Source organism: Danio aesculapii, chromosome 24, assembly GCF_903798145.1.
Source record: "Danio aesculapii chromosome 24, fDanAes4.1, whole genome shotgun sequence".
Lineage (NCBI taxonomy): Eukaryota > Metazoa > Chordata > Actinopteri > Cypriniformes > Danionidae > Danio > Danio aesculapii.
In genome coordinates, this window is record NC_079458.1 from 3294924 (window position 1) to 3322679 (window position 27756).

The 27756-nt window shown below is 37.0% G+C and overlaps 2 protein-coding genes across 3 annotated transcripts in view; both read right to left on the minus strand.

Moving 5' to 3' along the window:
- The window catches only part of mss51 (MSS51 mitochondrial translational activator), a 12018-nt gene extending 4862 nt beyond the window's left edge, over positions 1-7156 (minus strand). Inside the window, exons 1-4 of the mRNA XM_056450924.1 lie at positions 7021-7156; positions 5421-5564; positions 5206-5330; positions 559-1122 (exon numbers count right to left, since the gene is read on the minus strand). Coding sequence (XP_056306899.1) covers positions 559-1122; positions 5206-5330; positions 5421-5564; positions 7021-7037 — 850 coding nt within the window. The 5' untranslated portion in view covers positions 7038-7156. The remainder of the gene's footprint in view (positions 1-558; positions 1123-5205; positions 5331-5420; positions 5565-7020) is intronic.
- A 1565-nt stretch (positions 7157-8721) lies between these two features.
- Positions 8722-27539, minus strand: LOC130218741 (putative protein MSS51 homolog, mitochondrial). Of its 2 annotated transcripts, XM_056450993.1 has the most exons (7): positions 27377-27538; positions 25386-25561; positions 25152-25298; positions 19855-19979; positions 18537-19100; positions 14167-14260; positions 8722-11035 (listed from the first exon to the last, which is right to left on the minus strand). In XM_056450993.1, the coding sequence occupies exons 2-7, from the start codon at positions 25541-25543 to the stop codon at positions 10825-10827; spliced, it is 1299 nt and encodes a 432-aa protein (XP_056306968.1). In that variant the 5' UTR covers positions 25544-25561; positions 27377-27538; the 3' UTR covers positions 8722-10824. The 2 variants fall into 2 exon arrangements, with proteins under 2 accessions (XP_056306968.1, XP_056306969.1); XM_056450994.1 differs by lacking the exon at positions 25386-25561 and having other exon boundaries at positions 27377-27539.
- Between the last annotated feature and the right edge of the window lie 217 nt (positions 27540-27756).

Genomic DNA, 27756 nt, shown 5'->3' on the forward strand with positions numbered 1-27756 from the left:
GTTTACGCAACCTCAAGCAGTTCCAAGTGGTATCACCAATTTAGCAGATACAAACTGTATTTCTATTATATTTTAAAATGCAGCTACTGTAAAAATATTCAGAAATTAGTTTTATATATTTTGTTTAACAGATTTTAGGTGTACCTAAAATATTAACTATTTTAAATCAAATTTTTATTATTGTATTTTATTTTAATATTCTATTTGATTTCATCTTTTCTTAATTCACAAACAATATTAAAATTTAAACTAAACTATATTAACTAAATTTGTTTTAACAGATTTTAGGTGTATTTAAAATATTAGCAACTATTTTAAATTAATTTATTTTACTATTGTAGTGTATTTTAGTTTACTATTTTATTTGATTTCTTTACTATTTTATATGATTTTATATTTTACTTCATTAACAATATTAAAATTCAAACTAAAATATATTACCTAAAGTTTTTACAGATTTTAGGTGTACTTAAAATATTAGCTTTTGTTTTATTTTATTTTAATGATCAAAAAACGTGTTGATGTGCTGGAGGATGATTTGAGGTGGTCTGTTTGTACCTGGATGAAATCCCACAACCAGATCAGGTTTAGCAGCTTCTCCTTTCTCCACTTTCTCCTCCCAGAACTCATGGTAGAGGCCCTTATAGGCGCTGATGTAGACTCGTCCCCGGGGCCCAAATGCCCTCAGCGGAGGCCTCATGATGGGCCCCTGGACCACCTCAGGCCCCACCATCACCACCTCCAGCCCCTGGTGCCCTGGGAACATGTGGCTGAGCTCATCCAGATCTGTGGTTCGGGCTCCAAGGGTCTCATTTTGAGCGGCTCCCACCACATGAACAGTCAGAGGCCGTGAATATGGGTCCAAATTAAACATCCGAATCCCCATTCCGATAGTAAGAGGCCTGGAAAGAAATTCACTGCAAACTCTCCACACAGAATCTCGAAGCTCCGCTTCCTCCGGCCGAGGCCTGCAGCCATTGGTCCAGAGGTCTGTCATGTTCTGCCCTGATAGGATGGGCTCCAGACGGCCCGTCAGATCTCCCTGCATCGACAACCAATCACTCCAACTGCTCACTTTGTTTGCAGGACGAGACCACGCCTCCGTAGGGAAAGGAAGGTCTCCTATTGGATATTAGAAATGAGCCACCTTTATGTACAGCTCACTTGGAGTTTCTCTGGATTCACAATTAAAATGATGCGTTGAAGCAAAATGTAATTTATGTTTCTTTCTGCTATCACAATGGACATCATGTCAGCCCATGTTTACTGTGATTTCTGAGCATTTCATCTTATTTAAAGCCTGCAGTCCAAGAGAGTGGATGATTGTCATCCAATCAAATGGCGGTAAGGCTCAGCAAGTTGTAATTTGAAAAAAATCCACAACACTGAAAAGCAGCATGGCATCACTTCACTTCAGACTCGTAAGCCACATTTACAATGTTTTTATTCAGATTTTTTTATATGTTTGCCAATATTTCATAGATTATGTAAAAAAGAGGGATTGCACCTACTAATAAAAGTTTTAAATCTTTTGTAACATCGCAAGTTTTAGATCAGGATTTTTTTTCAAATATGTCTGTCCATTAGGATGTCAATGGGTTAAAAATCTGTTACTGAAAATAAATCTCCATTAATGCTGATTGAGTACAAATATAATGATTTAAAATGATGGTCAAAATAAAATAAAAAGAAACGATGTTTTCAGACGTTTATATTCAGTGTTTAACGTTTAACTTAAGGGATAAAAATCTATATTTGGTGAAATACAGCAAGGCAAGCTTATTTCTATAGCACATTTTATACACAATGGAAATTCAAAGTGCTTTACATAAACAAGAATAAAAGAAACAAGTATAAGAAATAAAGACAACCGAACAAAAATTATTAAAACAGATTAAAATGTTAAAACAGGTTTTAAAGGGAAAAAAAAACCTTTCTTTTCAATGATGACAAGTGAAAACATTTGTTATTCCAACAAATTGCCCTGTTATAGAGAAAATAAAAACAAATGCACTAACAAATGCACAAATAATAACAGCGTCACAGATAACCAGAGTTAATATCTGTAAAATCTTAATATCCTTAATTCAGATTATGTAGGTTATATTTTACAACAAACGTAGTAATCAAAATGTTCAATATAGTGTTAACTGCATGTATGAATGTGTATAAATATACAACCTTAAACATAACTAAATATTTTGCATTTGCTTTACATACAGTTGAAGTCAGAATTATTAGCTCCCTTGATTTTTTTTCTATTTTAAATATTTCCCAAATTATGTTTGAATGTAAATAAAAATTTCACAGTATGTTTGATAATATTTTTTCTTCTGGAGAAAGTCTTATTTTGTTTATTTTGGTTAGAATAAAAGCAGTTTTTAATTATTTAAAACCTTTATAAGGTCAAAATTATTAGCCCCTTTAAGCTATATTTTTTTTAATAGTCTAGTACAGAACAAACCATCATTATACAATAACTTGCCTAATTACCCTAACTTACCTAATTAACCTAGTTAAGCCTTTAAATGTCACTTTAAGCTGAATACTAGTATCTTGAAAAACATCTAGTCAAATATCATGTACTGTCATCATCATGACAAAGATAAAATAAATCAGTTATTACAAATGAGTTATTAAAACTATTATGATTAGAAATGTGCTGAAAAAATCTGCTTAAGGTATTGAAATTGAGGTAAAAATATACAGGGGCGGCTAATAATCAACTGTAGTTAAGACTTCAACTGAATTTTTTGGTCTTTAATCATTTTCTCAGACGTTAGCACAATAATTATGGAATATTTTGGTTGGTTTTTAAATTAGATCTACAGCACTTATTGGCACTAAAGATGATTACCTCAAAAGTGTATATAATACACAAGACATGTCACTCGTATCTTTTTGAATGGGGAAAAGTGTAACGGTCAATAGGGTGAATAAAGCCCCGCCTACTAGTACAGGAGCCAATCATCGATCACTTTATGGTGAAAAAAGCCCACCTTCTAGTACAGAAGCCAATCATTGATCGCTATAGATTGACGATACTCTGGGAGAAGGGCTCGGACCAGACGCGAGTATCTTCAGATTTTGTGTGATTTGGATGTTTCGAAATGAAACTAAAGACACAGTTGTTGTTTAATTTTATTGATGATTCCTAATATGAAATTCAGTCGTAAGTTGGCAAGCAGTTTCCCCATTCAGACAGAATGCCCGAGCATACTGCCCGAAAGGCGTTTCAAAGATGGCCACCAAGTGAAATGACTTGTCTTAAAGGGACATTGTTACTACCAAAGACTATAGAATACACAAGAGTCACTCATATACTTTTGAATGGGAAAAAGTGTAACTGTCAATATGGTGAATTAAGCCCGCCTTCTAGTGCAGGAGCCAATCAGCGATCGCTATAGAATGACAATTCTCCGGGGGAGGGGCTCAGACAAAACCATAGATATTTACATTTGCTGTCGCCTACCCTGTTGTTGTCTATTGGAAGGAATGCGTCAATAGAGCCGCCATTTTAGTACAGGGTAGCGCTTCTTTGAAGTGAATGCGGGACCAAGCTGCAGTGGAAGGCTGTGGCCATCCAGAGCCAGAGATATATACACATATATACATATATCTATGATCGGGAGTTTTCCCGGTGGTCAGTATGCAATTTATTTTTTTTATTACAAATATTACAATTTTACATCACTCTTCTACATTGATGGATCAGTGACTGCTGACGAAGAACATGTGTTTGTGTATATGGAAATGCACTGTCCACCCTCTCTGTTAAGTTTGATCTAATCCGTGTCCTGAAACACACCTCCTCTCCTGCTTTCACTTCTCATGCTAACGGATGGAGCGATTCGTTTGTGAATGAATCTCCGTTATGAACGACTCGTTCATTTAACCAACAATAAGTACAAGTTTCTGGCACCTCAGCATCTTGTTGTCATATATCTTTTGCACTGTTTGTTTATTTTATTCAACAAAACTAGCATAAACCCTAGTATTTAGTGCAAGTCGGTGCTGCTTTACCTTATGGTCAGTGCAGTAAGTGACTGTATTATCATCAATAACACTTGTTGAGCACAACAATTTGTAACATACAAAATTGTAAAAAATGAAATCTTACCTATGAAATGTTCTGCCTTTGTGCTTTGTTTTCTTTCTTTGCTCGTTACTACATCCGTACAAAGCGCTAAAGTCCAGCATCTTCACGTAGTAACATTGTCTTGACTAATGCAGTTGAATGATATTTGTCCTGGGAGCACTGTACAAATATGGCGGTGCTATTGACGCATGTTCAGGGTCCGTATGCGATATCTAGTGTATATATCTATGGGACTAGTCGTGAGTTTCTGTAGATTTTGTGTGATATAAACATTTAGAAATGAAACTAAATAGACAGTTGTTGTTTATTTTTATTGGTCATTCGTAATATGTAATGTAATCGTAAGCTTGGCAAGTAGTTTTGGAGAATTTGATGTTTCCCCATTCAAACAAAACGCCCGAGCATATTGCCCGAGAGGCGTATCAAAGGCCGCCGAGTGAAATTACTTGCCTTAAAGGGACTTTGTTACTACTACATACAATTATTTCACATATACATCTTTCAAGAGATCACACTTAGCTCATGACTTACAAACGCTTGTTTGGCGTGCTGTCCCGGGAGAGAGAGCCCTGAGCTCAAGGGATCCTCGAGTCCAGGGCTCCCTCCCTTTGCGGGGCGAGGGGAGATTGAGCTCAGGGCGGTCTTAAAAAGCTCCCACGAAGCTAAGGCCAAGGTGAACTCCCTGAGAGCGAGACGTCTAGTAGAGCAGAGGGTTTAGGTGGTCTATAATGTAGAGCGTATTTAGCTTTGAGAAAAACCAGGGGACCAGCTCCGCCCAGGAATGCCGGATGCTCCAGCAAGGAGCCAGAGCTAATGGAATTCCTGCTGGTCGCTGGGCCGCCAAGCCACCTATTCTGGATAAAGGTGGAAGGAGGGGAGGAGGGGGGGTTCTTCAAGACGAAGATAGTTGCAAAGAGAAAAGGCGGATATATATAGGAACTTAAAATGCTTTGATTGAAGGATCGCGATTTGCTAATATGAGCCAGCTGGGTTAATCATGAGCACGTACTCCTCTCGGAATTAGTTTAAGATATTAAACTTCACTTAATGTTTTACTATAAAGCAAATGATTTGATTTTTAAAGCTTGATTAACAGCAAGGCTCACCTTTATAAATGAGCCACTCGACGCATCTGTCCACCGCCGCCATGCGCAGTTTATTGCAGTAGTGTTTATGCAGAGACCAGTTTTTCTTCTGACACTCTTTACTGCAGTAATACACATTCAGACAGCTGCCAGACAGAGAAGCATGTGTTTTACTGTTGATCATCTGAGACAGAACATTTAGTTTGATCATAATATGATAATAATCGTCCTCATACCGTGTGCATCTCTTCAGCGAGCCTTTGACTTGTGACGGGAGTCTTTCACACTGCGCACATATTTTAAATGATTCCTCCATTTTCTCAAACATCCCCTTTGTCGAGTGGAAACTTACAGGTTTGTTGGCCTTATTGCCTGAAACACTGAAAAACAGGAGAGAGAAATGTAAACGTTAGTTCAATCAAAAACAATTCATTACTAATTACTGATGCATCATTCAAACTACTATGCTTGTTACTCAATAATAAATTGTACTTAAAGGGATAGTTCACTCACAAATGAAAACTCTGTCACCATTTACTCATCCTTTACTTATTTTAAACCTTTATGATAGAGCTGCACAATATATAGTTTCAATGGTTACCAGTTTTTGGCTATATCTATTTGTGTTAAACAGAAGAAACTCATAAAGGTTTAGATCCACTTAATGATGAGTAAATAGTGAGTACGTTTTCATTTTTGAGTGAACTATCCCTTTAAATCTCAATGCAGATATAAGTTAAAATCTGCAGAAATAATTTGTGTGATAATGACACGTACAAATGGATAATGTCAATCAAAGTGTTTCCGCAGACTGTTTTTATCAAGTGTGATTATAATAAATTTAATTAATTATTATTTACCATTAGAAGATGCTTATATTCACACATTGCTGCCACACAACTGTGTTTACATCCCTTATAAAAGTGATTTTTGCATAATACGTCTCTTTAAATGAATGCTAAATATGAATCAAGAATGCAGCATTAAAAAACAGGAATTCATTAGAAATTAATGTGAAAAACAGCAGACCGTCCTGTATTCGATTTGATTTGATTATCCTACATTATTTGTGAGTATTCTAGAAGCCTAAGTGAATGAACAGAAGCACAGGCAGCTGCTGAGTTATTTATATCCGCTCTCAAAATACAGCAGAGACAGCTGAGACAGAACAGGTTAACATACAACCATATTATGTCATTAAATGCAAGCCAAAAATGAGTAAATCAATAAATAAATAGGACTAAAAAACTAATGTGAAACTGTAAACTAAATATTCTGCTCAATAATTAAATAAATAACAATACCACACTAAAAAATCCTCTAGTAGGCTACGTTATAGTAAATACTACTGTGTTTTAAACCTTACTGTAGTAAAATTTATTCAACTATATATATTCTAGTATTTACAAAACTGTAGTATTAACTAGTGAACTGATAAACTGTAATAGTAGCTTGTACTTTCATTTTTACTGCAGTAAATGTGGTGTATTGCATTATAATATACCCTATATAGATATAAAAAAGTGTACACAGTAGCCTGTATTGTTGTTTATACGATATTACTGAAATTGTAATATCATAGCAACTATATGAATTAAAATTAATTCAAGCAGCATATTTTACTGTAGTATGGGTTAAAAACACTGTAGTATTTACTGTAGTGTTATTCACGAGGGTAATAATAATGTTAGCATGTTTATTTACTTAGCTTGGTTTGTGTTAGCGTAACGTAAACTTAATGGATCACGTGATCGCGTCTGACAGTGAATCCTGCATTTAGCACACATTTAGTCTACAGTAGAATCAAAATATACGAGTTTGAAACGTGAGGCTTACCTGTTGGAGTCGTTCATTGTTTACTGTTGGAGTTTGACCGATGGAGTGAAGCCTCTGTCGGGGGTCTGAGGGCTTTTATAGCCGCGCGGCCCTGCGGGAGACTTCTGGAGGATTCTGTGAGATGTTCCTCAGGGTCTCTACATTTCCACATGGTGCTTTACCTCCCCAATAATAATGATGGTGATGACGGTGATAATAATAATAATAATAATAATAATAATAATAATAATAATAATAATAATACGTTTTATTTATTATTAAATTATTAGCCATATTGTAAATTTTGATTACAATATTTGAGGGGACAATTACAATTTATGATGATGATGGTCGTTTATTTTTATTATTGGGGTAAATAAAAAAAATTAACAAGATGGTTAATATTTGTAAAATAATAATAATAATAATAATAAATATTATTATTATTATTATTCATTCATTTTCTTTTCGGCTTAGTCCCTTTATTAATCTGGGGTCGCCACAGCGAAATTAACCGCCAACTTATCCAGCACAGGAGCGAATGCCCTTCCAGCTGCAACCGATCACTGGGAAACCCATACACACTTATTCACACACATACATACTCTATGGACAATTTAGCCTACCCAATTCACCTGTACCGCATGTGTTTGGACTGTGGGGGAAACAGGAGCACCTGGAGGAAACCCATGCAAACGCCGGGAGAACATGCAAACTCCACACAGAAACGCCAACTGACCCAGCCGAGGCTCGAACCAGCGACCTTCTTGCTGTGAGGCGACAGCACTACCTACTGTGCCACTGCGTTGCTCTATTATTATTATTATAATTATTATAATATTTCACAAATATTAACCATCTTGTTATTTTTTTTATTTACCCCAATAATTAAAATAAAAATAAACGACCATCATCATCACCATAATCATAATAATACTTATTATTAATATTATAATAGTTATTATTTTTAATAATAATAATTAAAAAATTAATAGATAAATAAAATAAAATAATGTTGTTATAATTATTATAAAATTACTAACCAACTTGTCATTTTTTATTTACACCAATAATAATAATAATAATAATGATGATGATGATGATGATGATGACCATCCTCATCATCATCATCATAATACTTATTATTTTGATTATTATGATTATTATTATATAATAATAATAATTTTTACAATTTTATTATACAAATTATTTTATTATTATTATTATTATTATTATACAATTATTATCCATCTTGTCCATTTTTATTATTTTTCAAATATTTTCACAGTATATTTCCTATTGTGTTTTTTATTATGGAAAAATATATTATTTCTTTTAGTTTGGCTGGAATTAAAGCAGTTTTAGTCCTATTATTAAACATTATTAGTCCCCTCAAGTTTTTCTCTCTCGATTGTCTACAAAACAAACCACTGTTGTCCAATGACTTGCCTAATTAACCAAATTAAGCCTTTAAATTGCACTTTAATCTGAGTACCAGTATCTGTACTATCATTATGGCAAAGACTGAAGTCATGAGTTAGAAAGTAGTTATTAAAGCTTATGTTTAAAAGGGTGTTGGAAGTACAATTTCAAAGCATGGATAATATATTTTTTCTTTCAATTGTATGTATAAACAAACAAACACCTATATCTTAATACGCTGTTGGTTTGTATTCAACGTCAAAAATTGTTCATTCCAAGTTTTTCTTCATTTGCTTGAATGAATTTATTAATAAACTCCATAAAGCTTCTTCCATATCAGATTAATAATATTCACATAAAAACTAATTGTAAACAAATTACAATACACTTTGACATAAATTCTGACTCAGAAATCAGAATATACATTCAGTTCTAAGGATAAATTACAAATGATTATTTATATTATATTATATAGTATATAGCATAATATATATAGTATAGTGTGTACATACAGTATAATATGTATGATATATATATAGTATAGTATAACAGTGTATATAGCAGTGCTCACCAACCCTGTTCCTGGTGAGCTAGATTTCAGTAGCAACCCTGACCAAACACACCTGTCTGTAATTATCAGTTACATTATAAAAGTGCTGCTTCAGGTCCTAATTGGTTCAGGTGGGTTTGATCAGGGTTGGAGCTGAATCCTGCAGGAAGGTAGCTCACCAGGAACAGGGTTGGTGACCCCTGGTACATAAGATAGTCTAATGTAAAAGCTGTATATATACAGTACACTCACCGGCCACTTTATTAGGTACACCTGTCCGACTGCTTGTTAACGTAAATTTCTAATCAGCCAATCACATGGCAGCAACTCAATGCATTTAGGCATGTAGACATGGACAAGACGATCTCAGAATGCAGAAGAAAGGTGATTCAAGTGACTTTGAAAGTGGCATGGTTGTTGGTGCCATGCTGATCTACTGGGGTTTTCAAGTGAATGGTCTGAAAAAGAGAAAATATCCAGTGAGCGGCAGTTCTGTGGGCGCAAATGCCTTGTTGATGCCAGAGGTCAGAGGAGAATGGCCAGACTGGTTCCAGCTGATAGAAAGGCAACAGTAACTCAAATAAGCACTCGTTACAACCTGCAGAAGAGCATCTCTGAACACACAACACGTCCAACCTTGAGGCGGATGGGCTACAGTGGCAGAAGACCACACCGGGTACCACTCCTGTCACCTAAGAACAGGAAACTGAGGCTACAATTCATAGAGGCTCACCAAAACTGGACAATAGAAGATTGGAAAAATGTTGCTTGGTCTGATGAGTCTCCATTTCTGCTGCAGCTCCTGCAGCTGACAAATCTGCAGCAACTGCGTGATGCTATCATGTCAATATGGAGCAAAATCTCTGAGGAATATTTCCAGTACCTTGTTGAATTTATGCCATGAAGGATTAAGGCAGTTAAGGCAAAAGGGGTCCAACCAGGTACTAGTAAGGTCTGCCTAATAAAGTGGCCGGTGAGTGTACCAACATATATAAAAATAGAAAAACTAACTTCAGCACTAGGGGGCGATCATTGCTTACTTAATTGTGCTTGCATAAAAATACACTTGGCACACTTGGAAAAAATATGGCAAACTAAAAAAACAAAAAAGCCCAACAACAAAAACATAAAAGGTGCATTAAGCTGTGTTTTGGTATATTATTATATTATATTATATTATATTATATTATATTATATTATATTATATTATATTATATTATTCATTTTCTTTTCGGTTTAGTCCCTTTATTAATCCAGGGTTGCCACAGCGGAATGAACCGCCAATTTATCCAGCACGTTTTTACAAAGTTGATGCCCCTCCAGCCACAACCCATCTCTGGAAAACATTCACACACACACACTCCGGACAATTTAGCTTACCCAATTCATCTGTACCACATTGGTTTGGACTGTGGGGGAAACCAGAGCACCTGGAGGAAATCCATGCAAATGCAGGGAGAACATGCAAACTCCACACAGAAACGCCAACTGACCCAGCCGAGGCTCGAACCAGTGACCTTCTTGCTGTGAGGCGACAGCACTACCTACTGCGCCACTGCGTTGCCCCACATTATATTATATTATATTATATTATATTGTTTTGTATTGTATTGTATTGTATTGTATTATATTATATTATATTATATTATATTATATTATATTATATTATATTATATTATATTATATTATATTATATTATATTATTTTATATTATATTATATTATATTATATTATATTATATTATATTATATTATATTATATTATATTATATTATATTATATTATATTATATTATATTACAGCCTTTGGGGAATATTAGGCATTTACTTTGGCTGCAGTGAGTTCATGGTGAAATCATGAGTGTGTGTGCGTGTCCTCTTGCTCCGTCTGAGTCTCCCGCAGACCCTGGAAGTAAATGTAGAAGGCGCTGCAGTGGCTGGGGCTGTGGTTGGGGCTGGACTGGACCTGCTCAGGCTTCTGGGAGCTGAACGGATTCGGCCCGGAGTCTTTAATGTCCATCTCCAGCTCCAGGAGGATCTGAAGAGAATACTGCAGCTCTTCATCGCTGCAACGCACACACAGAGAGAGAGAGACAGACACACACACACACACACACACACACACACACACACACACACAGATAGACAAACAGACAGACAGACAGAAACACACACACACATAGACAGACACGGGCACACACACACAGACACACCCACAGACAGACAGACAGACACACACACACAAACACACACACACACACACACACACACACACAGACAGAGAGACAGACAGACACACACACACACACACACATTTGATTAATTTTATTTGGAATGACTAATACTAATTAAAGCAACACAACATCCAAATAATCATAAAGAGCCCATGATGTTTCACAGTACAAGCAGTAGATACAACCATTGAGTTTCTTTTGTGTGACAATATTAAAACACTCAGTCAAGTCAGCGCACAAGTCTGAAACACACACACACACACGCAGACACACGAACACAAACTGAAACACAATCAAGCACACACACACACAAACAGAGCAGAGAATGGCTGACACCATTAACAAACGTGTGTGTTTGTGTGTCTATTTGTGTGTCTGTTTGTGTGTGTCTGCGCGTGTATGATTGTGTTTCAGTTTATGTGTGTGTGTGTGTGTGTTTGTGTATGTTTGTGGTAGATTGTTTGTGTGTGAGTGTGTGTGTCTGACACCGTTCACAAACGTGTGTGTGTCTATTTTTGTGTCTGTCTGTGTGTGTATGATTGTGTTTCAGTTTATGTGTGTGTGTGTTTGTGTATGTGTGTGTTAGATTGTTTGTGTGTGTTTGTGTGTGTGTGTGTCTGATTGTGTGTGTTTTGTGTGACTGACACTATTCACAAACGTGTGTGTGTTTGTGTGTGTCTATTTGTGTGTCTGTTTGTGTGTATCTGTGTGTGTATGATTGTGTTTCAGTTTCTGTGTGTTTGTGTATGTTTGATTGTTTGTGTGTTGGTGTGTGTATGTGTGAGTGTGTCTGTTTGTTTTTCTGTTTGTGTCTGTCTGTGTGTGTTTTGTTTGCCTGTTTGCATGTGTGTTTGTGTGTGAATGTTTGTGTTTCAGTGTGTGTGTTTTTGTGGTTCTGTGTGTTTTGTGTGTATGACACCATTCACAAACATGTGTGTGTGTCCGTGTTTATGTGTGTGTGTATGTTTGTGTCTATTTGTGTCTGTGTGTGTTTGATTGTGTTTCAGTTTGTGTTTGTGTGTCTGTGTATAGGTATGTGTGTCTGTGTGATTCAGTTTGTGTGTGTGTGTGTGTGTGTGTGTGTATGTGTGTGAGTGAGTGAGTGAGTGAGTGTGTGTGTATGATTGTGTTTCAGTTTATGTGTGTGTGTGTTTGTGTATGTGTGTGTTAGATTGTTTGTGTGTGTTTGTGTGTGTGTGTGTCTGATTGTGTGTGTTTTGTGTGACTGACACTATTCACAAACGTGTGTGTGTTTGTGTGTGTATATTTGTGTGTCTGTTTGTGTGTATCTGTGTGTGTATGATTGTGTTTCAGTTTATGTGTGTTTGTGTATGTTTGATTGTTTGTGTGTTGGTGTGTGTATGTGTGAGTGTGTCTGTTTGTTTTTCTGTTTGTGTCTGTGTGTGTGTGTGTGTGTGTGTATGTGTGTGTGTGTGTGTATGTTTGTGTTTCAGTTTGTGTGTGTACACCTGTGCTTTGTGTTTGTATGTGTGCGTGTCTGTTTGTGTGTGTCGGTGTGTGTATGATTGTGTTTTAGTTTGTGTGTTTGTCTGTGTGTTTGTTTGTGTGCATTTGTGTGTATGGGTATGTTTGTGTTTCAGTTCATGTGTTTTTGTGTGTGTTTGCTTTTGTTTGTTTGTTTGATACACAAACAAACAAAAGCAAACACACACAAAAACACATGAACTGAAACAAAACACAAACTGAAATGTGTGTGTTTTTGTGTGTGACATTAGATAAAAAATAATAATGGGGTTAAAAATGTATTTATACTCTACTGTTTCAGCTGCAGAAATATAAACACACACACACACTATGGCCAATTGAGTTCATCAATTCACCTATAGCGCATGTGTTTGGACTGTGGAGAAAACCCATGCCAACATGGGGAGAACATGCAAACTCCACACAGAAGTGCCTACTGACCCAGACGAGACTCGAACCCGTAACCTTCTTGCTGTGAGGCCATAGTGCTAACCACTGAGCCACCGTGCTATCAATATATTCTAAAGGTCCGTTTCCACTGAGTGGTACCGTACCGTTCGGTTTGGTTTGGTACGCTTTTATAGCCGTTTCCACTGTCAAAAAGCGTACCGAGCCGAACCGTACCGTACCACTTTTTCAGCACCCTTTCGAAAGGGTACCAAACACGAGAAAGGGTACCAAAAGGCGGAGCTAGACGCGCAGCTGAACGCTATTGGTTTACAGAGATACGTCATTCGCTTACGCAACAAGCCAGAATGAAAACAAAAAACCGCCATATTTAAAATACACGCACAGCCGAGAGATTAAAGCGGAATTATTTATACATATAATAACGAGCCATGGTCGACCCGGGCTCAAACAAACCTTGTCGTCGTCTGGATGAACAGCCACAAAGCCATGGAGTAGAGCAGATTTACCCTGTGCCGCGTAGTTTTTTTACGAGACAGTCTGAGGCGCGAGCGGTTTCGCTTTCTTGCTAGCGCTCGCCGCGCGTCTAACATTATATCTGAAATAATAAACTTCTTGAGCTGATGATGATAACCTGCGCTTGATTACTGAGGTGCTTTTGAAACCCGATCCTGTCAGACACTGACAAACGCGAGAGTGAAGCGTGAAGAAACAAAGGAGAAGCCGGAAAAAGGAGCACATTATTTTTTCAACAAACGCGAACAAAATGCCATGTATAACTAACTTATCTTCACATTTTGGACTAATATGAACCGAGAATGATGGAATTGTTCTCTAACAGAGGCTATTTGTGCTGCTGAAGATTACAGACACAATTGAGAGGTTTTTTCTCCAGCGAGAATGACGTCGACTGAAACTTTCTGTCCTACACCACGCCCACCAAAAGGGTACCCTTGTTAGTGGAAACGCGAACCGTACCGTACCATACCAGTCAGTGGAAACGAGCCATAATGTATTCTAACCCCTGGCCTCCGCCATTCAACTCTTTAACTGGAGTATTTTCCACCTACTTGAAGACAGTGAAGAGCGCTGGGATGTTGAAGTCTCTGAGCAGCAGTAAGGTGGGCAGCCAGCCTTCACCCAGACCCTGAGATGCATGAAACCCTGAACACACACATACACACACACATGAGGACAGCTGCTGCCATCACATCATCACTCACAAACACACTTTAGCGGGATCATCACGGTCTTGGTTTCTTTGTCTCCACTTTGTGATTGATAGCATGTACATCCCCTCTCCCAGATTAGCTGTGGCGTGAGTGTGTGTGTGTGTGTGTGTGTGTGTTTGGATATGAGGAGATTTAAAGCTGATCAGCGCATTTACAGACCCTGAAAAACTGCAGAGCTATAAAGAGTGCGCCCGAGGGAGAGAATGATTGAGTGTGTGTGTGTGTGTGTGTGTGAGAGAGAGAGGGACTGTGTGTTTGTGTTAGCATGTGTGTGAGAGAGAGAGGGACTGTGTGTTTGTGTTAGCATGTTTGTGAGAGAGAGAGCGAGAGAGAGAGAAGGGTAGAGAGAGAGTGAGTGTGTGTGTGTGTGTGTGTGTGTGTGTGTGTGTGAGAGAGTGTGTGTGCGTGTGTAAGTGGGTCTGTCTTAGTATGTGTGTGTGTGCATGAGAGTGTGTGTGTGTGTGAGAGTGTGTGTGTGTGTGAGAGTGTGTTTGTGAGAGCATAAGTGACCGTGTGTGTGAGAGAGTGTGTCTGCGTGTGTGAGTGGGTCTGTGTTAGTATGTGTGTGTTTGTGAGTGCATGTGTGAGTGGGTCTGTGTTAGTGTGTGAGTGTGTGTGCGTGTGTCTGTGAGTGCATAAGTGAGCGTGTGTCGGTGTGTGTGAGAATGTGTGAGAGAGTCTTTGTTTTACCATGTGTGTGTGTCTGTTTTAGTGTTCGTGTGTGTGTGTGAGAGAGTGTGTGTGTTTGTGAGTGCATGAGTGAGTGTGTGTCAGTGTTTCAGAGAGAGAGTTTATGTGTATGTATGTGTGTGAGAGAGTGTGTCTGTGAGAGAAAGAGAGAGCACTCTGTTAGCGTGTCTGTGTGTGAGAGAGATTGTGTGTGTACACGCGTGTGTGTCTGTGGTCCTGGTGTTCATTACATTGTGAGGACCAAATGTCCACACATGTATATCATTAACAGTCATTTATGCAGATAGTTTTCTGTAGCGGCAGTGAGAGATAATACACAGTCTGTACAGTATGAACATCATTAAGCCAATGGAAAGATCCCATAAAACATGAAAACTCTGTGTGCGCGCGCATGTGTGTGTGTGAGAGTGTAAGTGGTTGGTCATTGACGGTGAACTCTTCAACTCTCAGCTGTTTCTATGAATCTCTGCTAGTAAAAGTCAAACTGCAGGTCCAGACAGATGAATTAGAGCTGCTGAAGAGGCACCTGTCTGTCCACACACACACACACAGAGAGAGAGAGAGAGAATCTCCTGAAAGACGCTCATGTTCGGCTGATTCTATAGATGGAAACTAAACCCTGCTGGCGCTCGAAGGGTCGAACGGCTGACATGAAGACTAGAGAAAATCCACCTGATCCCAGTCAACAGCTCAACACTTCACACTAGGACTGCACTAGAGTGTTTGCACAGCTACTGTTTCTTCCCACACCGATAAACTCCCGATGAGCAGTTAATGTGACTTTTTTTTAAATTGTATACGGTTCCTTTTACAGCATGGATGTTGTAATGTAATTAAAATACAATCAGTTAAACAGACTTCAGTGTTCGTTTAGTTGCTCAAGCATAAAGCGAGATGAAAAGCCGTTTACACGCACGCGGGCGTCAGGATTAGCAGGCTAGCGCAGAAACGCCATTGAATATTCATCATTCATTTTGTTTTTGGCTTAGTCCAGGGGTGTCTGAAGTCGGTCCTGGAGGGCTGGTGTCCTGCTGACTTTAGCTCCAACTTGCTTCAACACATACCTTGTAAGAGCTTAATTAGCTGGTTCAGGTGTGTTTGACTAGGGTTGGAGTGGTGTAGTCCTAAAAAAATAGGTGGTGTACTATTACCCACCCTGCTGAAAAATCCAGCTTAAACCAGCCTAGGCTGGTTGGCTGGTTTTAGCTGGTTGACCAGCCTGGTTTTAGAGGGGTTTTGGCCATTTCCAGGCTGGTCAGGCTGTTCAGGCTGGAAAATGACCAGCTAAAACCAGCTTGACCAGTCTGGTTTAAGATGGACATAGCTGGTTTTGGCTGGGCTCCAAGCCTGGCTAGGTGGTCAAGCTGGTTTTAGCTGGTCATTTTCCAGCCTGACCAGCTAAGACCAGGCTGGAAATGGCTGGAAACCAGCCTGAATATGGCCAAAACCCCTCTAAAACCAGGCTGGTCAACCAGCTAAAACCAGCCAACCAAAAAAGTGTTAGGGGGGGTTGAATGGAAATATAGGAGGGCTAAAGCGACGCCCATGCTGTTTTATAATTTTACATGAACGTTTCAGCGAGACTTCATTCAGCTGATTTGTTGTGATCTTCGAAAAACTCAAATACTCAATACACAAAAATTAGGGAAGTTTAATCACCAAAACAAGTGAGAATACCGAGAGTATGATCCTCAGAAGTCGTGATACCCAAACAGCTCGTGGAAAAAAGTAGGCATACTGAGTATACGTGCGCATAGCAAGGACTACACCACTGGTTGGAGCTAAACTCTCCTGGACACCGGCCCTCCAAGACCGAGTGTGAACACCCATTAGTCCCTTTATTAATCTGGGGTCGCCACCGCCGCCATTGAATATACTGGGGTAAAATAAATGTTCAAATTTTAAAGACATGGTGCAGGAAAATGTTATTCAATGCAGTGCTTCTTGTACAATCTGAGACCCACTTTATATCGTCTGTCAATCAGGCAGTGGAGATCGCTGATTTTTAAAGAAAACAGAAATGCAATGACTTTGTAATGGCATACAATTCACTGGAAACGCTTGACCCAGGTTACTGCAAAATTCTCCGATATCGACAGGGTGGGCCATTTCTATGGATACACCTTAATAAAATGGTAATGGCTGGTGATATTAACATCTTGTTTGTGGCACATTAGTATATGTGAGGGGGCTCATGAAAGAATAAAGTTACGTTAAAACCAAGCACACCATTGTTTTTCTTGTGAAATTCCCAATAAGTTTGATGTGTCACATGACCCTCTTCCTATTGAAAAAACAAAAGTTGGATCCAAGATGGCCGACTTCAAAATGGCCACCATGGTCACCACCCATCTTGAAAAGTTTGTCCTCTCACATATACTAATGTGCCACGAACAGGATGTTAATATGACCAACCATTCCCATTTTATTAAGGTGTATTCATAAATGGCCCACCCTGCATATAGGTTATATGCTGAAGTATGCTAAAGGACTTTCAATTTGTCAGTGCTTCTGGTGAACTGTATGCCATTACAAAATCTGCTCGTTTAAGGTCTGTTTTCTTTAAAAATCAGCTATCTCCACTGGCTGAGTGTTATCTGATATAAAGTGGGTCTCAGATTGTACAAGAATCACTGCATTAAACCATGTCTTTACCGTTTTTTACAGACGCTAGGACACATTTCACAATACTTAAGTCCCTTTTGCAAAACGCTTGACACAGTGAGCAAAACAGAACAAATGCTTACACATGCTTTATGAAACATCCATACACACTCATTCACACACACACTTATACACTATGGTCAATTTTAGCTTACCCAATTCACCTGTACCGCATGTCTTTGGACTTGTGGGGGAAAACAGAGCACCTGGAGGAAACCCACACCAACACTGGGAGAACATGCAAACTCCACTCAGAAATGCCAACTGATCCAGCTGAGGCTCAAATCAGCGAACTTCTTGTTGTGAGTCGAACGTGCTACGCACTGCATCGCCAAAATACAATTATTTTATATCATTTTATACTATTTTACTTTTTTATTTTACTTTAATATTTTGTTTTATTTCATCATTAGTTTTCTTCACGAACAATATTGAAATGAAAAGTTAGACTAAATTTCATGTGATATGCTTGAGCACGGCTGGATTCTCATCCGTAATCAGTAATAATCCAATCAGATTGATCCAGGTTCACAATAAACAGACCGATTTTACCCTACTGCCTTATCTTCGTTTTGGAAGAATACCCCCTTCCACCCCATCTCCTCCTTTTCTTCCTTTTTCTGAGGGGAGCTCTCGAGACCTACCCGATCTCGGACCCCCTTTATATGCTTATTGACCAGGCGTGAGCCTTGGGCTCGATTCTTTCCAAGCTCAGGGTTCTCTCCCGGCACAGCATGCCAAACCTGCTATTAACGGCAAGCATATCTAATGTGAACTCTTGAAATTAAATAAAATTTTAAAAGTATAATTGCTGGTGATGTGCTGGAGTATGATTTGTGGTGGTCTGTTTGTACCTGGATGAAATCCCACAACCAGATCAGGTTTAGCAGCTTCTCCTTTCTCCACTTTCTCCTCCCAGAACTCATGGTAGAGGCCCTTATAGGCGCTGATGTAGACTCGTCCCCGGGGTCCGAACGCTCTCAGCGGAGGCCTCATGATGGGCCCCTGGACCACCTCAGGCCCCACCATCACCACCTCTAGCCCCTGGTGCCCGGGGAACATGTGGCTGAGCTCATCCAGATCTGTGGTTCGGGCTCCCAGCGTCTCATTGTGACCGGCGCCCACTAAATGTACAGTCAGAGGCCGTGAATATGGGTCCAGACGGGACATTTGGATCCCCAGACCTATAGTGAGAGACCTGGAGAAAAACTCACTGCAAACCCGCCACACAGATTTTTGAAGCTCCGCCTCCTCTGGCCGTGGCCTGCAGCTATTAGTCCAGAGGTCTGTCATGTTCTGTCCTGATAGGATGGGCTCCAGACGGGGCGTCAGATCTCCCTGCATTGACAACCAATCATTCCAGCACCTGACCTCTTTAGCAGGATGAGACCATGCCTCCGTAGGGAAAGGAAGATCTCCTATTGAAGCACAGGGTGATTGACAGATTATTACTTGGGAATTGTTTACAACTCTTACACTTTAAAAAATGCTGGGTCCCACACAACCGATTTGTGTAGGGTCAACATGAAGAAATTAAGTTCAACTTATAGTTGTTACAGTGGATTGAGCATTAAACTATTAAGTTGTGTTTCAGCTCATTTGAACAAACAGCAAACATGTTTTGAGTGTATAAAGGAGGTGTAAAATATTTGAATGATGTTTATGGATATGTACTTGTATTTGTGCCCAGTTACAATTAAATCTGACCTCTAGTTACATTTTAACTCCTTACAATTTGGGCGACGCAGAGGCACAGTAGATAGTGCTATCGCCTCACAGCAAGAAGGTTGCTGGTTCTAGCCTCGGCTGAATCAGTTGGCGTTTCTGTGTGGGGTTTGCATGTTCTCCCTGAGTTCGTGTGGGTTTCCTTCGGGTGCTCCGGTTTCCCCCACAGTCCAAAGACATGTGGTACAGGTAAATTGGGTAAGCTAAATTGTCCGTGAAGTATGAGTGTGAATGAGTGTGTGAGTATGTTTCCCAGAGATGTGTTGCAGCTGGAGGGCATCCGCTGCGTAAAAACGTGCCGTAGAGTAAACATATACTGGATAAGTTGGCGGTTCATTCCGCTGTGGCAACCCCAGGTTAATAAAAGGACTAAGCCGAAAAGAAAATGAAAGAATTAATGCTTGTTTCTCGAGGTGTTGTGAGCATCATTTTGAGTTTTCATCTCACCTGTATGGATGAGCCACTCCACCAGCCTGTCAATGGAGACCTTATGGAGCATCTTGCAGAACTTCTTATGCAAAGACCAGTCCGTCTTCTGACACTCTTTACTGCAGTAATACACATTCAGACACCTTAGATAGCGATGAGAAGATGATGTGGAAGAGTTAATACATGCAAACCATAAATTAAATGCTAAAAGTCATGAATGCAAATGTTATTGTATGATTTTAACTATAATTAATCCGTTAATCAGATTTCATTAACATTTTCATAATATGTAACATCAACTTTATTATAGTTATACTTAATATTTTTAGTCAGTTTGACTGATGTACGTTAGGCAGCAAAAGGTTATAAACAGTGCACTTAGAAGAGTCAAGGTTTCAGCAGACAGATAAAACGCTCTGTGCCATTTTTAGAAGCTGCCCTCATCATTTTAGTACTTTAAGTTTTTATTGTGGCGGTGGCATCATGTGGTGTGTGACTCTGTCGTAAACATTCCCCCTTTGCAAAAGGATTGGGTTTTAAGAGAACAGCTGACAGCCTAAAAAAACTATTGTATTAATAAAATACATCATACATTAAAACACACAATATTTGATAAAAATGACACATTAAGTAATTATTAATATTTTTGTATCTTTATTTTCTTTTTTATTTGTATAACTCCAAGTACACTGATTTATGCACTGCAGGAGGACAAACACACAGTATAAATCATTTCATTTGGAATGACTAATACTAATTAAAGCAACACAGCATCCAAATAATCACAAAGAGTCAATATTTCACAGTACAAGCAATGTACAAATAAATACAATTCCTGAATATCCTTTACAGGACAATATTAAAACACTCAGATCACCTCTGCACAATGTAGTAAATAAATAAGACACACACAGACACGCACACACATTCTCTCACACATTGCAGGAGGACAAACAACCACACACACATTGACATTTACTAATTTAAATACTAGTGCTGTTATCTTACTGTATCAAAATGTCACATACAAAGATATCAAGTACAGTTTTAGTTTAGCATCATATATTTATTTTGTGTGTGTGTGTTTTTTTAAGATTTATTTTTGGCCTTTATTAGAAAGGACAGTATTTAGACAGGAAGCGAAACTGGAGAGAGAGAGAGGGGGATAGGGTAGGGAAATGTCCTCGAGCCAGGATTCGAACTCGGGATGCCCTGATGTGCTACTGCACCAAATGTCAACGCGCTAACCACTAGGCACCAACTTGTGTGTTTTTTAATAATAGTTTTTATATTTGTAATTTACACTTTAATAATGGGCCTTCACGGTGGCGCAGTGAGTAGCACTCACAGTCGCCTCACAGCAAGAAGGTCGCTGGTTCGAGCCTCGGCTGGGTCAGTTAGCATGTCTGTGTGGAGTTTGCATATTCTCCCTGTGTTCGTGTGGGTTTCCCCCACAGTCCAAACACAGTCCGTAGTGTATAAATGTGAATGAGAGTGTATGGGTGTTTCCCAGTGATGGGGAAAAACATATACTGGATAAGTTGGCGGTTCATTCCGCTGTGGTGACCCCTGATTAATTAAGGGAATAAGACGGAAAGAAAATGAATGAATGAATGACTTTTATAATGATATGGCAAACAGTCATGACAACAAATGTTTTTATATGTTACTTTAACTTTTTTCTATGTTTCAACTTTAAGTTATACAAACATTTAACTTAATATTTTAGTCAGTTTGACTGATTTAAGTTGAGATGACTAAAAAAGTTTATTTGATTCAATTAAAACAATGAAGGCAGCAATTATTTTTTAAAGTGTGAATAAATATTTGAAATCCCAGGATCATAAATGGGAAAAATGTAAATAATTTTGCTGTGTTCTGATTACGGCACAGAAGGACTTCAATAAAAGTTAGAATGAACGACACCCGACTGGCCTCCAGCATTACTTGGTGAACACTGTGCTATTTTTAGATGAATGTCTGTGCTTGAATCTTTGCTGTGTCTCATTTTCACTCAAAACCGACAACTATAAAAGGGCAATTTGAGATCAATAATGTGCACTAATAATAAAAATAATAATAATAAAATAAATAAATAAATATATATATATATATATATATATATATATATATATATATATATATATATATATATATATATATATATATATATATATAATGTGAATATTATATAATATTTTTACTACTTGCTTATCATTATGAAAATTATGAGTTTATTATAATAAAAATATAGCAACTATTGTTTTTTGTGAGTTAGCATATATTACCACAATAATATAGGCTAACTCGTACAGTTAACATATACCATATTTAAACAAAATTATGGTACATTAGTTTTTGGATCTCTAAAACATGTTTAATTTTCATAAAGGTACATTTTGTTTAACTAAAATATGTGGCTGTATATCAGACTTCAACCATTGTAAAATGTTTTCGAATTTACTATAATTAATACTATTTTGTTGTAGCATTCATTAAGTAATACGTGTTGTAAATACTGTAATTTATTACGTATATAACACTTTACTGTGAATTAAATGTTTTAAAGACACTATACTATAGTTCTATTACTAGCATAACAGTTAATGTTAGCAGCAGTAAAACTGTGGTTTAGTTTTGTACAAGATTGTGGTTTTTCCACATATGTAGTTCATGTATACGTGGTTTCTGTTGTTTTGAAAGGACTCACATTATTTATGAATTATTTTATAGTTTGTCGTTAGCCGTGCTAGAGAAAACCGTACGTGAGTCGTTAGCATGAGATTTGGGTTAACGTGTTAGCAGGTTAGCACATTATCCCCCCGCTGTTCGGACAGAGGTGTTAACATCTTGCGTTAGATTCTTGTGTTAATAAGCGGGTGATAATGTTTAAAGGGCAGAACCCTTTGGATTGTGACACAAACTTCACCCTCTAAAGACAGAGAGCACCAGCTGGACAGCGCCTGGACGTGTGGGATTGACTTTAATACGTTTTAGCATACTACTACTACTACTACTACTACTACTACTACTACTTCTACTACTAATCATAATAATAATCACTTATTATCCTTCGGCTTGTTTCATCAGGGGTCACCACAGCGGAATGAAACGCCAATAATAATAATAATAATAATAATAATAATAATAATAATGATAATAATAGTAGTAGTAGAAGTAGTAGTAATAATAATAATAACAACAATAATAATAATAATAATAATAATAATAATAATAATAATAACAACAACATTGTGGAACAAACAACACTAGTTATAAACAAACGTATTTATTTAACAACAGTTTAATTTTTTGTCAATATGAGGACTCATTTTCAATTTTTGGTATTTGTCTGTTTTTCAGGTTTTCAATATTTGATATATTGTTAAATTATTATTATTTATGGAAAATTATTATTTATTAGTGTAAATGGGCAGTAAAAAAAACTAGTTTTAGTCGTTTTATGACAGAAATCGGTCCCTACCTTCATACTTTAAAAAAGACAAGAAATATTAAAGCAAAAAAAATCTGTTTAATAAATCTATTTTGTTCAAATGCACCAAAACATGACCTATATTCGCTCAAAAATGGATACAAATATTCGTGTTTAAAATAGGACGTACTCATTTATGCTGCGCACTGTACACTGACCAAATCCCGACCATGTTCACCTGCAGAGGGCGCTATGAGATTATACCATTTACACTTTTCGCGCGTCGATCGCAAGTCTTGTCACGAAGACCTGAGTTTGGAGCGGAAAGCTGTCATCAGTCATAAAAACCCTATTATTTTTTAAGGTAGGCTACTCACAAATGAACTATTCATGTTAAAATACAGTATTAATATTTGTATTTACTATATAATACGGTCAGGACAGGGTGAGGGATTGTTTGACGTACAATTTTATGCAGCAGGAGACCGTTAAAATCTTTGCGTGGCAGGGGCAGCTGCCACAAATACCTGCCGCAGTTCAATGCGCGAATTCATGAATGAAAATTACTTAATTACGCCATCAAAAAGCACACAATTTGGGCTCTAACTGAACCCAAATTAAAAACAATAACCATAATTATGGATTATATGTATCCACTTTCAAAAAAAAAGTTTAAAAGTTTGTTTAAACTCTGTTCACAGTTTATTGCAGGCCTAGACGCCATTTTGAAAAATCAATTACGAAATACAGTTAGAAAATGTAACAACATTCATGTTTTTTATACACTTTATTTTGAAGTTAAATGTGTTTTTATAATATTGCTTTAATGTTAATATACTTGTTAGTTTGTGATATTTGTGCAAATTAACTACAGGCAACTAAAATAATAATTTGAATAAATATAGATAAATATTGTCCCTGAATTTTTGATATTTAAGATTTTGACCAGTCTAAATAAAAATGGCATAAGTTACTACTCTTTTCACTATATTCTCATGTTTTTTTTTCTTCCAAAAACACACACAATATACAAAAGCAAATACATTTTCCAGCTTGACCAGCACAAATAATATTTAGTAATAATTATTATTAAATAATACCTATAGGCAAAATAGATCAAAATATTAATTAAAGTAATAGATTAGGAACCTAAACTATAACAGAAAATAAATTGTTCTTGTGTTTAGATTCATAGATAATTACAAGTGTGATTTCAGTGAAGTTTATTTATAAACTAATTTCGAGAGGATCACATGCCTATGATTGAACACAGCTGGTCCTGCATTAGCCAATTCATGATTCACCAATCAGACGATTTCTAAGTCACTATAAATACCCTAAGTTCCATATCACAGGCATCTTCGTTTTGAAGAATGCCCCCCTTCCACCCCTACTCCTCCTCCTTTCCTAGACGGGTGGCACGGTGGCCCAGTGGTAAGCACTGTTGCCTCACAGCAAGAACGTCACTGGTTCTAGTCCTTACCAAGCCAGTCGACGTTTCTGTGTGGAGTTTACATGTTCTCCCCGTGCTCATGTGGGTTTTCCCCGGGTCGCCCGGTTTCCTCAATTTAATTGACTAATCCAAATCGGCACCATAGACGTGCTCTTAGTAATTAGTTATCTCTTCATAGCAATCCCTATTTGTTCATTAGCTACAACAGCAGGAGAGTTTCGAGATCTACCTGTGCTCAATCCGCCCCGAGCTCGAGGATCTTATGAGCTCAGGGCTCTCTCCCGGGACAGCATGCCAAACACGCTTTATAATCAATCATCAGCTAAGTGTGAACTCTTGAAATGATTTTATAACCACTGATGAAGGAAATCTCCTTGATTTACATTACATGAATCTGGAGGTGAGATATTTATTGTTCTTTTTACTCACTTTATGCAGCGTTTGAGTGCTTTAGGATCTGCAAAGTTGGATGGTAGTTTGGAGCATCTGGCACAGAATTTAAAGGTTTCTTCTAGTTTTAGAAACATTTCTTTGTGAGAGCGAAATCCCACCTTGCCTTTGCCCTCCAGCGCTTCCCTGAAAGATGAAAAATATTGACAACCTGTCAATGCTGCACACTCATTTGACCTTTTTTGTGTGTGTGTGTGTGTGTGTGTGTCTCACCTGTATTCTTTGTAGTCCTTCATGTTCAGTTTGTCTAAGATGACTTTGGACAGGCCAGGAACTTTATAGTCCATAGTATAAAAGCCGAACTGATCTGAGTAAACGCTGTCTGCACTGGGATTAAAAGAGCTTGGCAGAGCTGGAACTGGACCGGCCATTCTGAATGAGGTATTCAACTGCGTACACACACACACACACGATTCACATAAAAGTGTGAGATTAGTACAAATTTTGAAAAGGTTTTTTTAAAATAAAGTAAAAAAATGCTAAAATATTTTTTTAAATAGTTATTTTCATTCATTCCCTTCGGTTTAGTCCCTTTTGTCGTCAGGAGTCGCCACAGCGCAATGAACCGCCAACTATTCCAGCATATGTTTTACACAGCGGATGCCCTTCCAGCTGCAACCCAGTACTGGGAAACAAAAATACAGTAAAATTGTAAAATATATTATGTTTTTCTTTTCAAAATTCAATTTAAATATATGCAATTTCTTCCTGGGATTCATACACACACAAACCATCCAAAAGTTTAAGTTGAGCATGAGTTTTGAACAACAAAAAATAAATAAATAAATTTAAAGTTAAAAAAAGCCAAACAACTATCCAAAAATACATTAAAATTATGAAATATATTGTTTTTCAAAGCATTTTTTCAAACACACAGAAACATTTATCCATACCAAATGTTTAATTCAGTATGATTTTTTGAAAAAATATAGATATATATTTAAGTTAAAAAGCCAAACAAATATATACAAAAATATAGTCAAATTGCTAAATTTATTATATTTTAAAATATAGTGTTTCATGTTTTTATATTTAAATATATATATATATATATATATATATATATATATATATATATATATATATATATATATATATATATATATATATATATATATATAAAATATTTCATTTATTTCAGTGATTCAAAGCTGAATTACTGGATTTTGCAGTGTCACTTGATCTTTCAGAAATCAATGTAATATCAAAACGGTATATACTGTATGATCATCAAACAACATATTATTATCAGTGCTTAAAACAGCTTCATCTTTGTTAGACATGATTATTTTTCATTTATACGAAGTTCAAAAGAACAGTATTTTAAAAAATATTTTCAATAATATTATAAATGTCCACAATTTTCTCCAAAAACATTCAACAGATCACAAAATGTCCATGTTATAGTTTAAATGTTAATTTCAACTGATTGATCAACACACAGATGTGAATTGTAAAAATTAAACCTCGAAGCAAACACAAACAGTGTGAACAAACATGATAAATGACACGCCAGATACCCGTCGATCTTTAAAACCCATAAAAGTTAAAAAAAGGACCCAGACATATAGTGAAAAAGAAAAACTAAAGAAAATAGGTCTGTTTTATCACTTTTTAATTATATAAAATTATAATGTATAATATATATATATATATATTTTATACATAATTATGTTGAATAATGCACACTTTTGAACACCCCCTTGTGAAAATGAATATTTTTATTAATTTCCCAGTAAATATAAACAATATATTTTTCGAACAAAAAAGATTTATTAAACTGTTTTATCATTAAAAAAATAGTTTGGACACAGAACATCTTTAGGAATAAAATCAATCTAAAATATTAGTATAATGTAGTAAGTATAAAAATACAAACAACAAAATTTCAACTCAATTTGAAATACTTTATATTTCTTTTGATTTTTCCTGTTTATTACAATTTTATCTAATATTTTCTAGCAATATATTAATGTAAGTGTACTTATTGTTGCACAGGGATCTTCAGTTTAGTTTGATTAGTTCCAGTTTTTGCTACTGACTAATCTAATATATATGCGTAAACATGTTATTGTAAAGCATCCTGTTGAAAATATTAATTTAAAAGCGAAATCTGTGAGGAGTGAACTTATTTCTGCCAAGCATCATACATAATTGCTTCAAAAATATTCTAACACCATTATAGCATGAAAAATAATACTCACATAGAAACAGGACTCTGAAAGAACAATAAAGAGTTGTAATGTAAGTCACATAGAAGCTGCAGAACTGGTGAACTTCATGTAAATCAGCTGGACTCCCGATGTGCTGTTTAGTGACTCCACCCCTCTCTTTGTCATGCTTTCATCCCTCTCTCCTTTTTCGGGAGAGACTAACGCTCGTCCAGGTCTGAGTCTCTGGGAGCGTGTTCAAATTACTTGAAGATTTTCCTTACCCCGCAGTCCCAGAATCCCCTTCCCCCAGAGTCACACAAGACCTGATGGGGATCTAGAGTTACTCCTCATGACCCCCGCGCACATTCTGATGCACATGCTCATGTTTATTGCCCAAAATATACAGTCCAGGTCAAACTTATTAGCCCTCC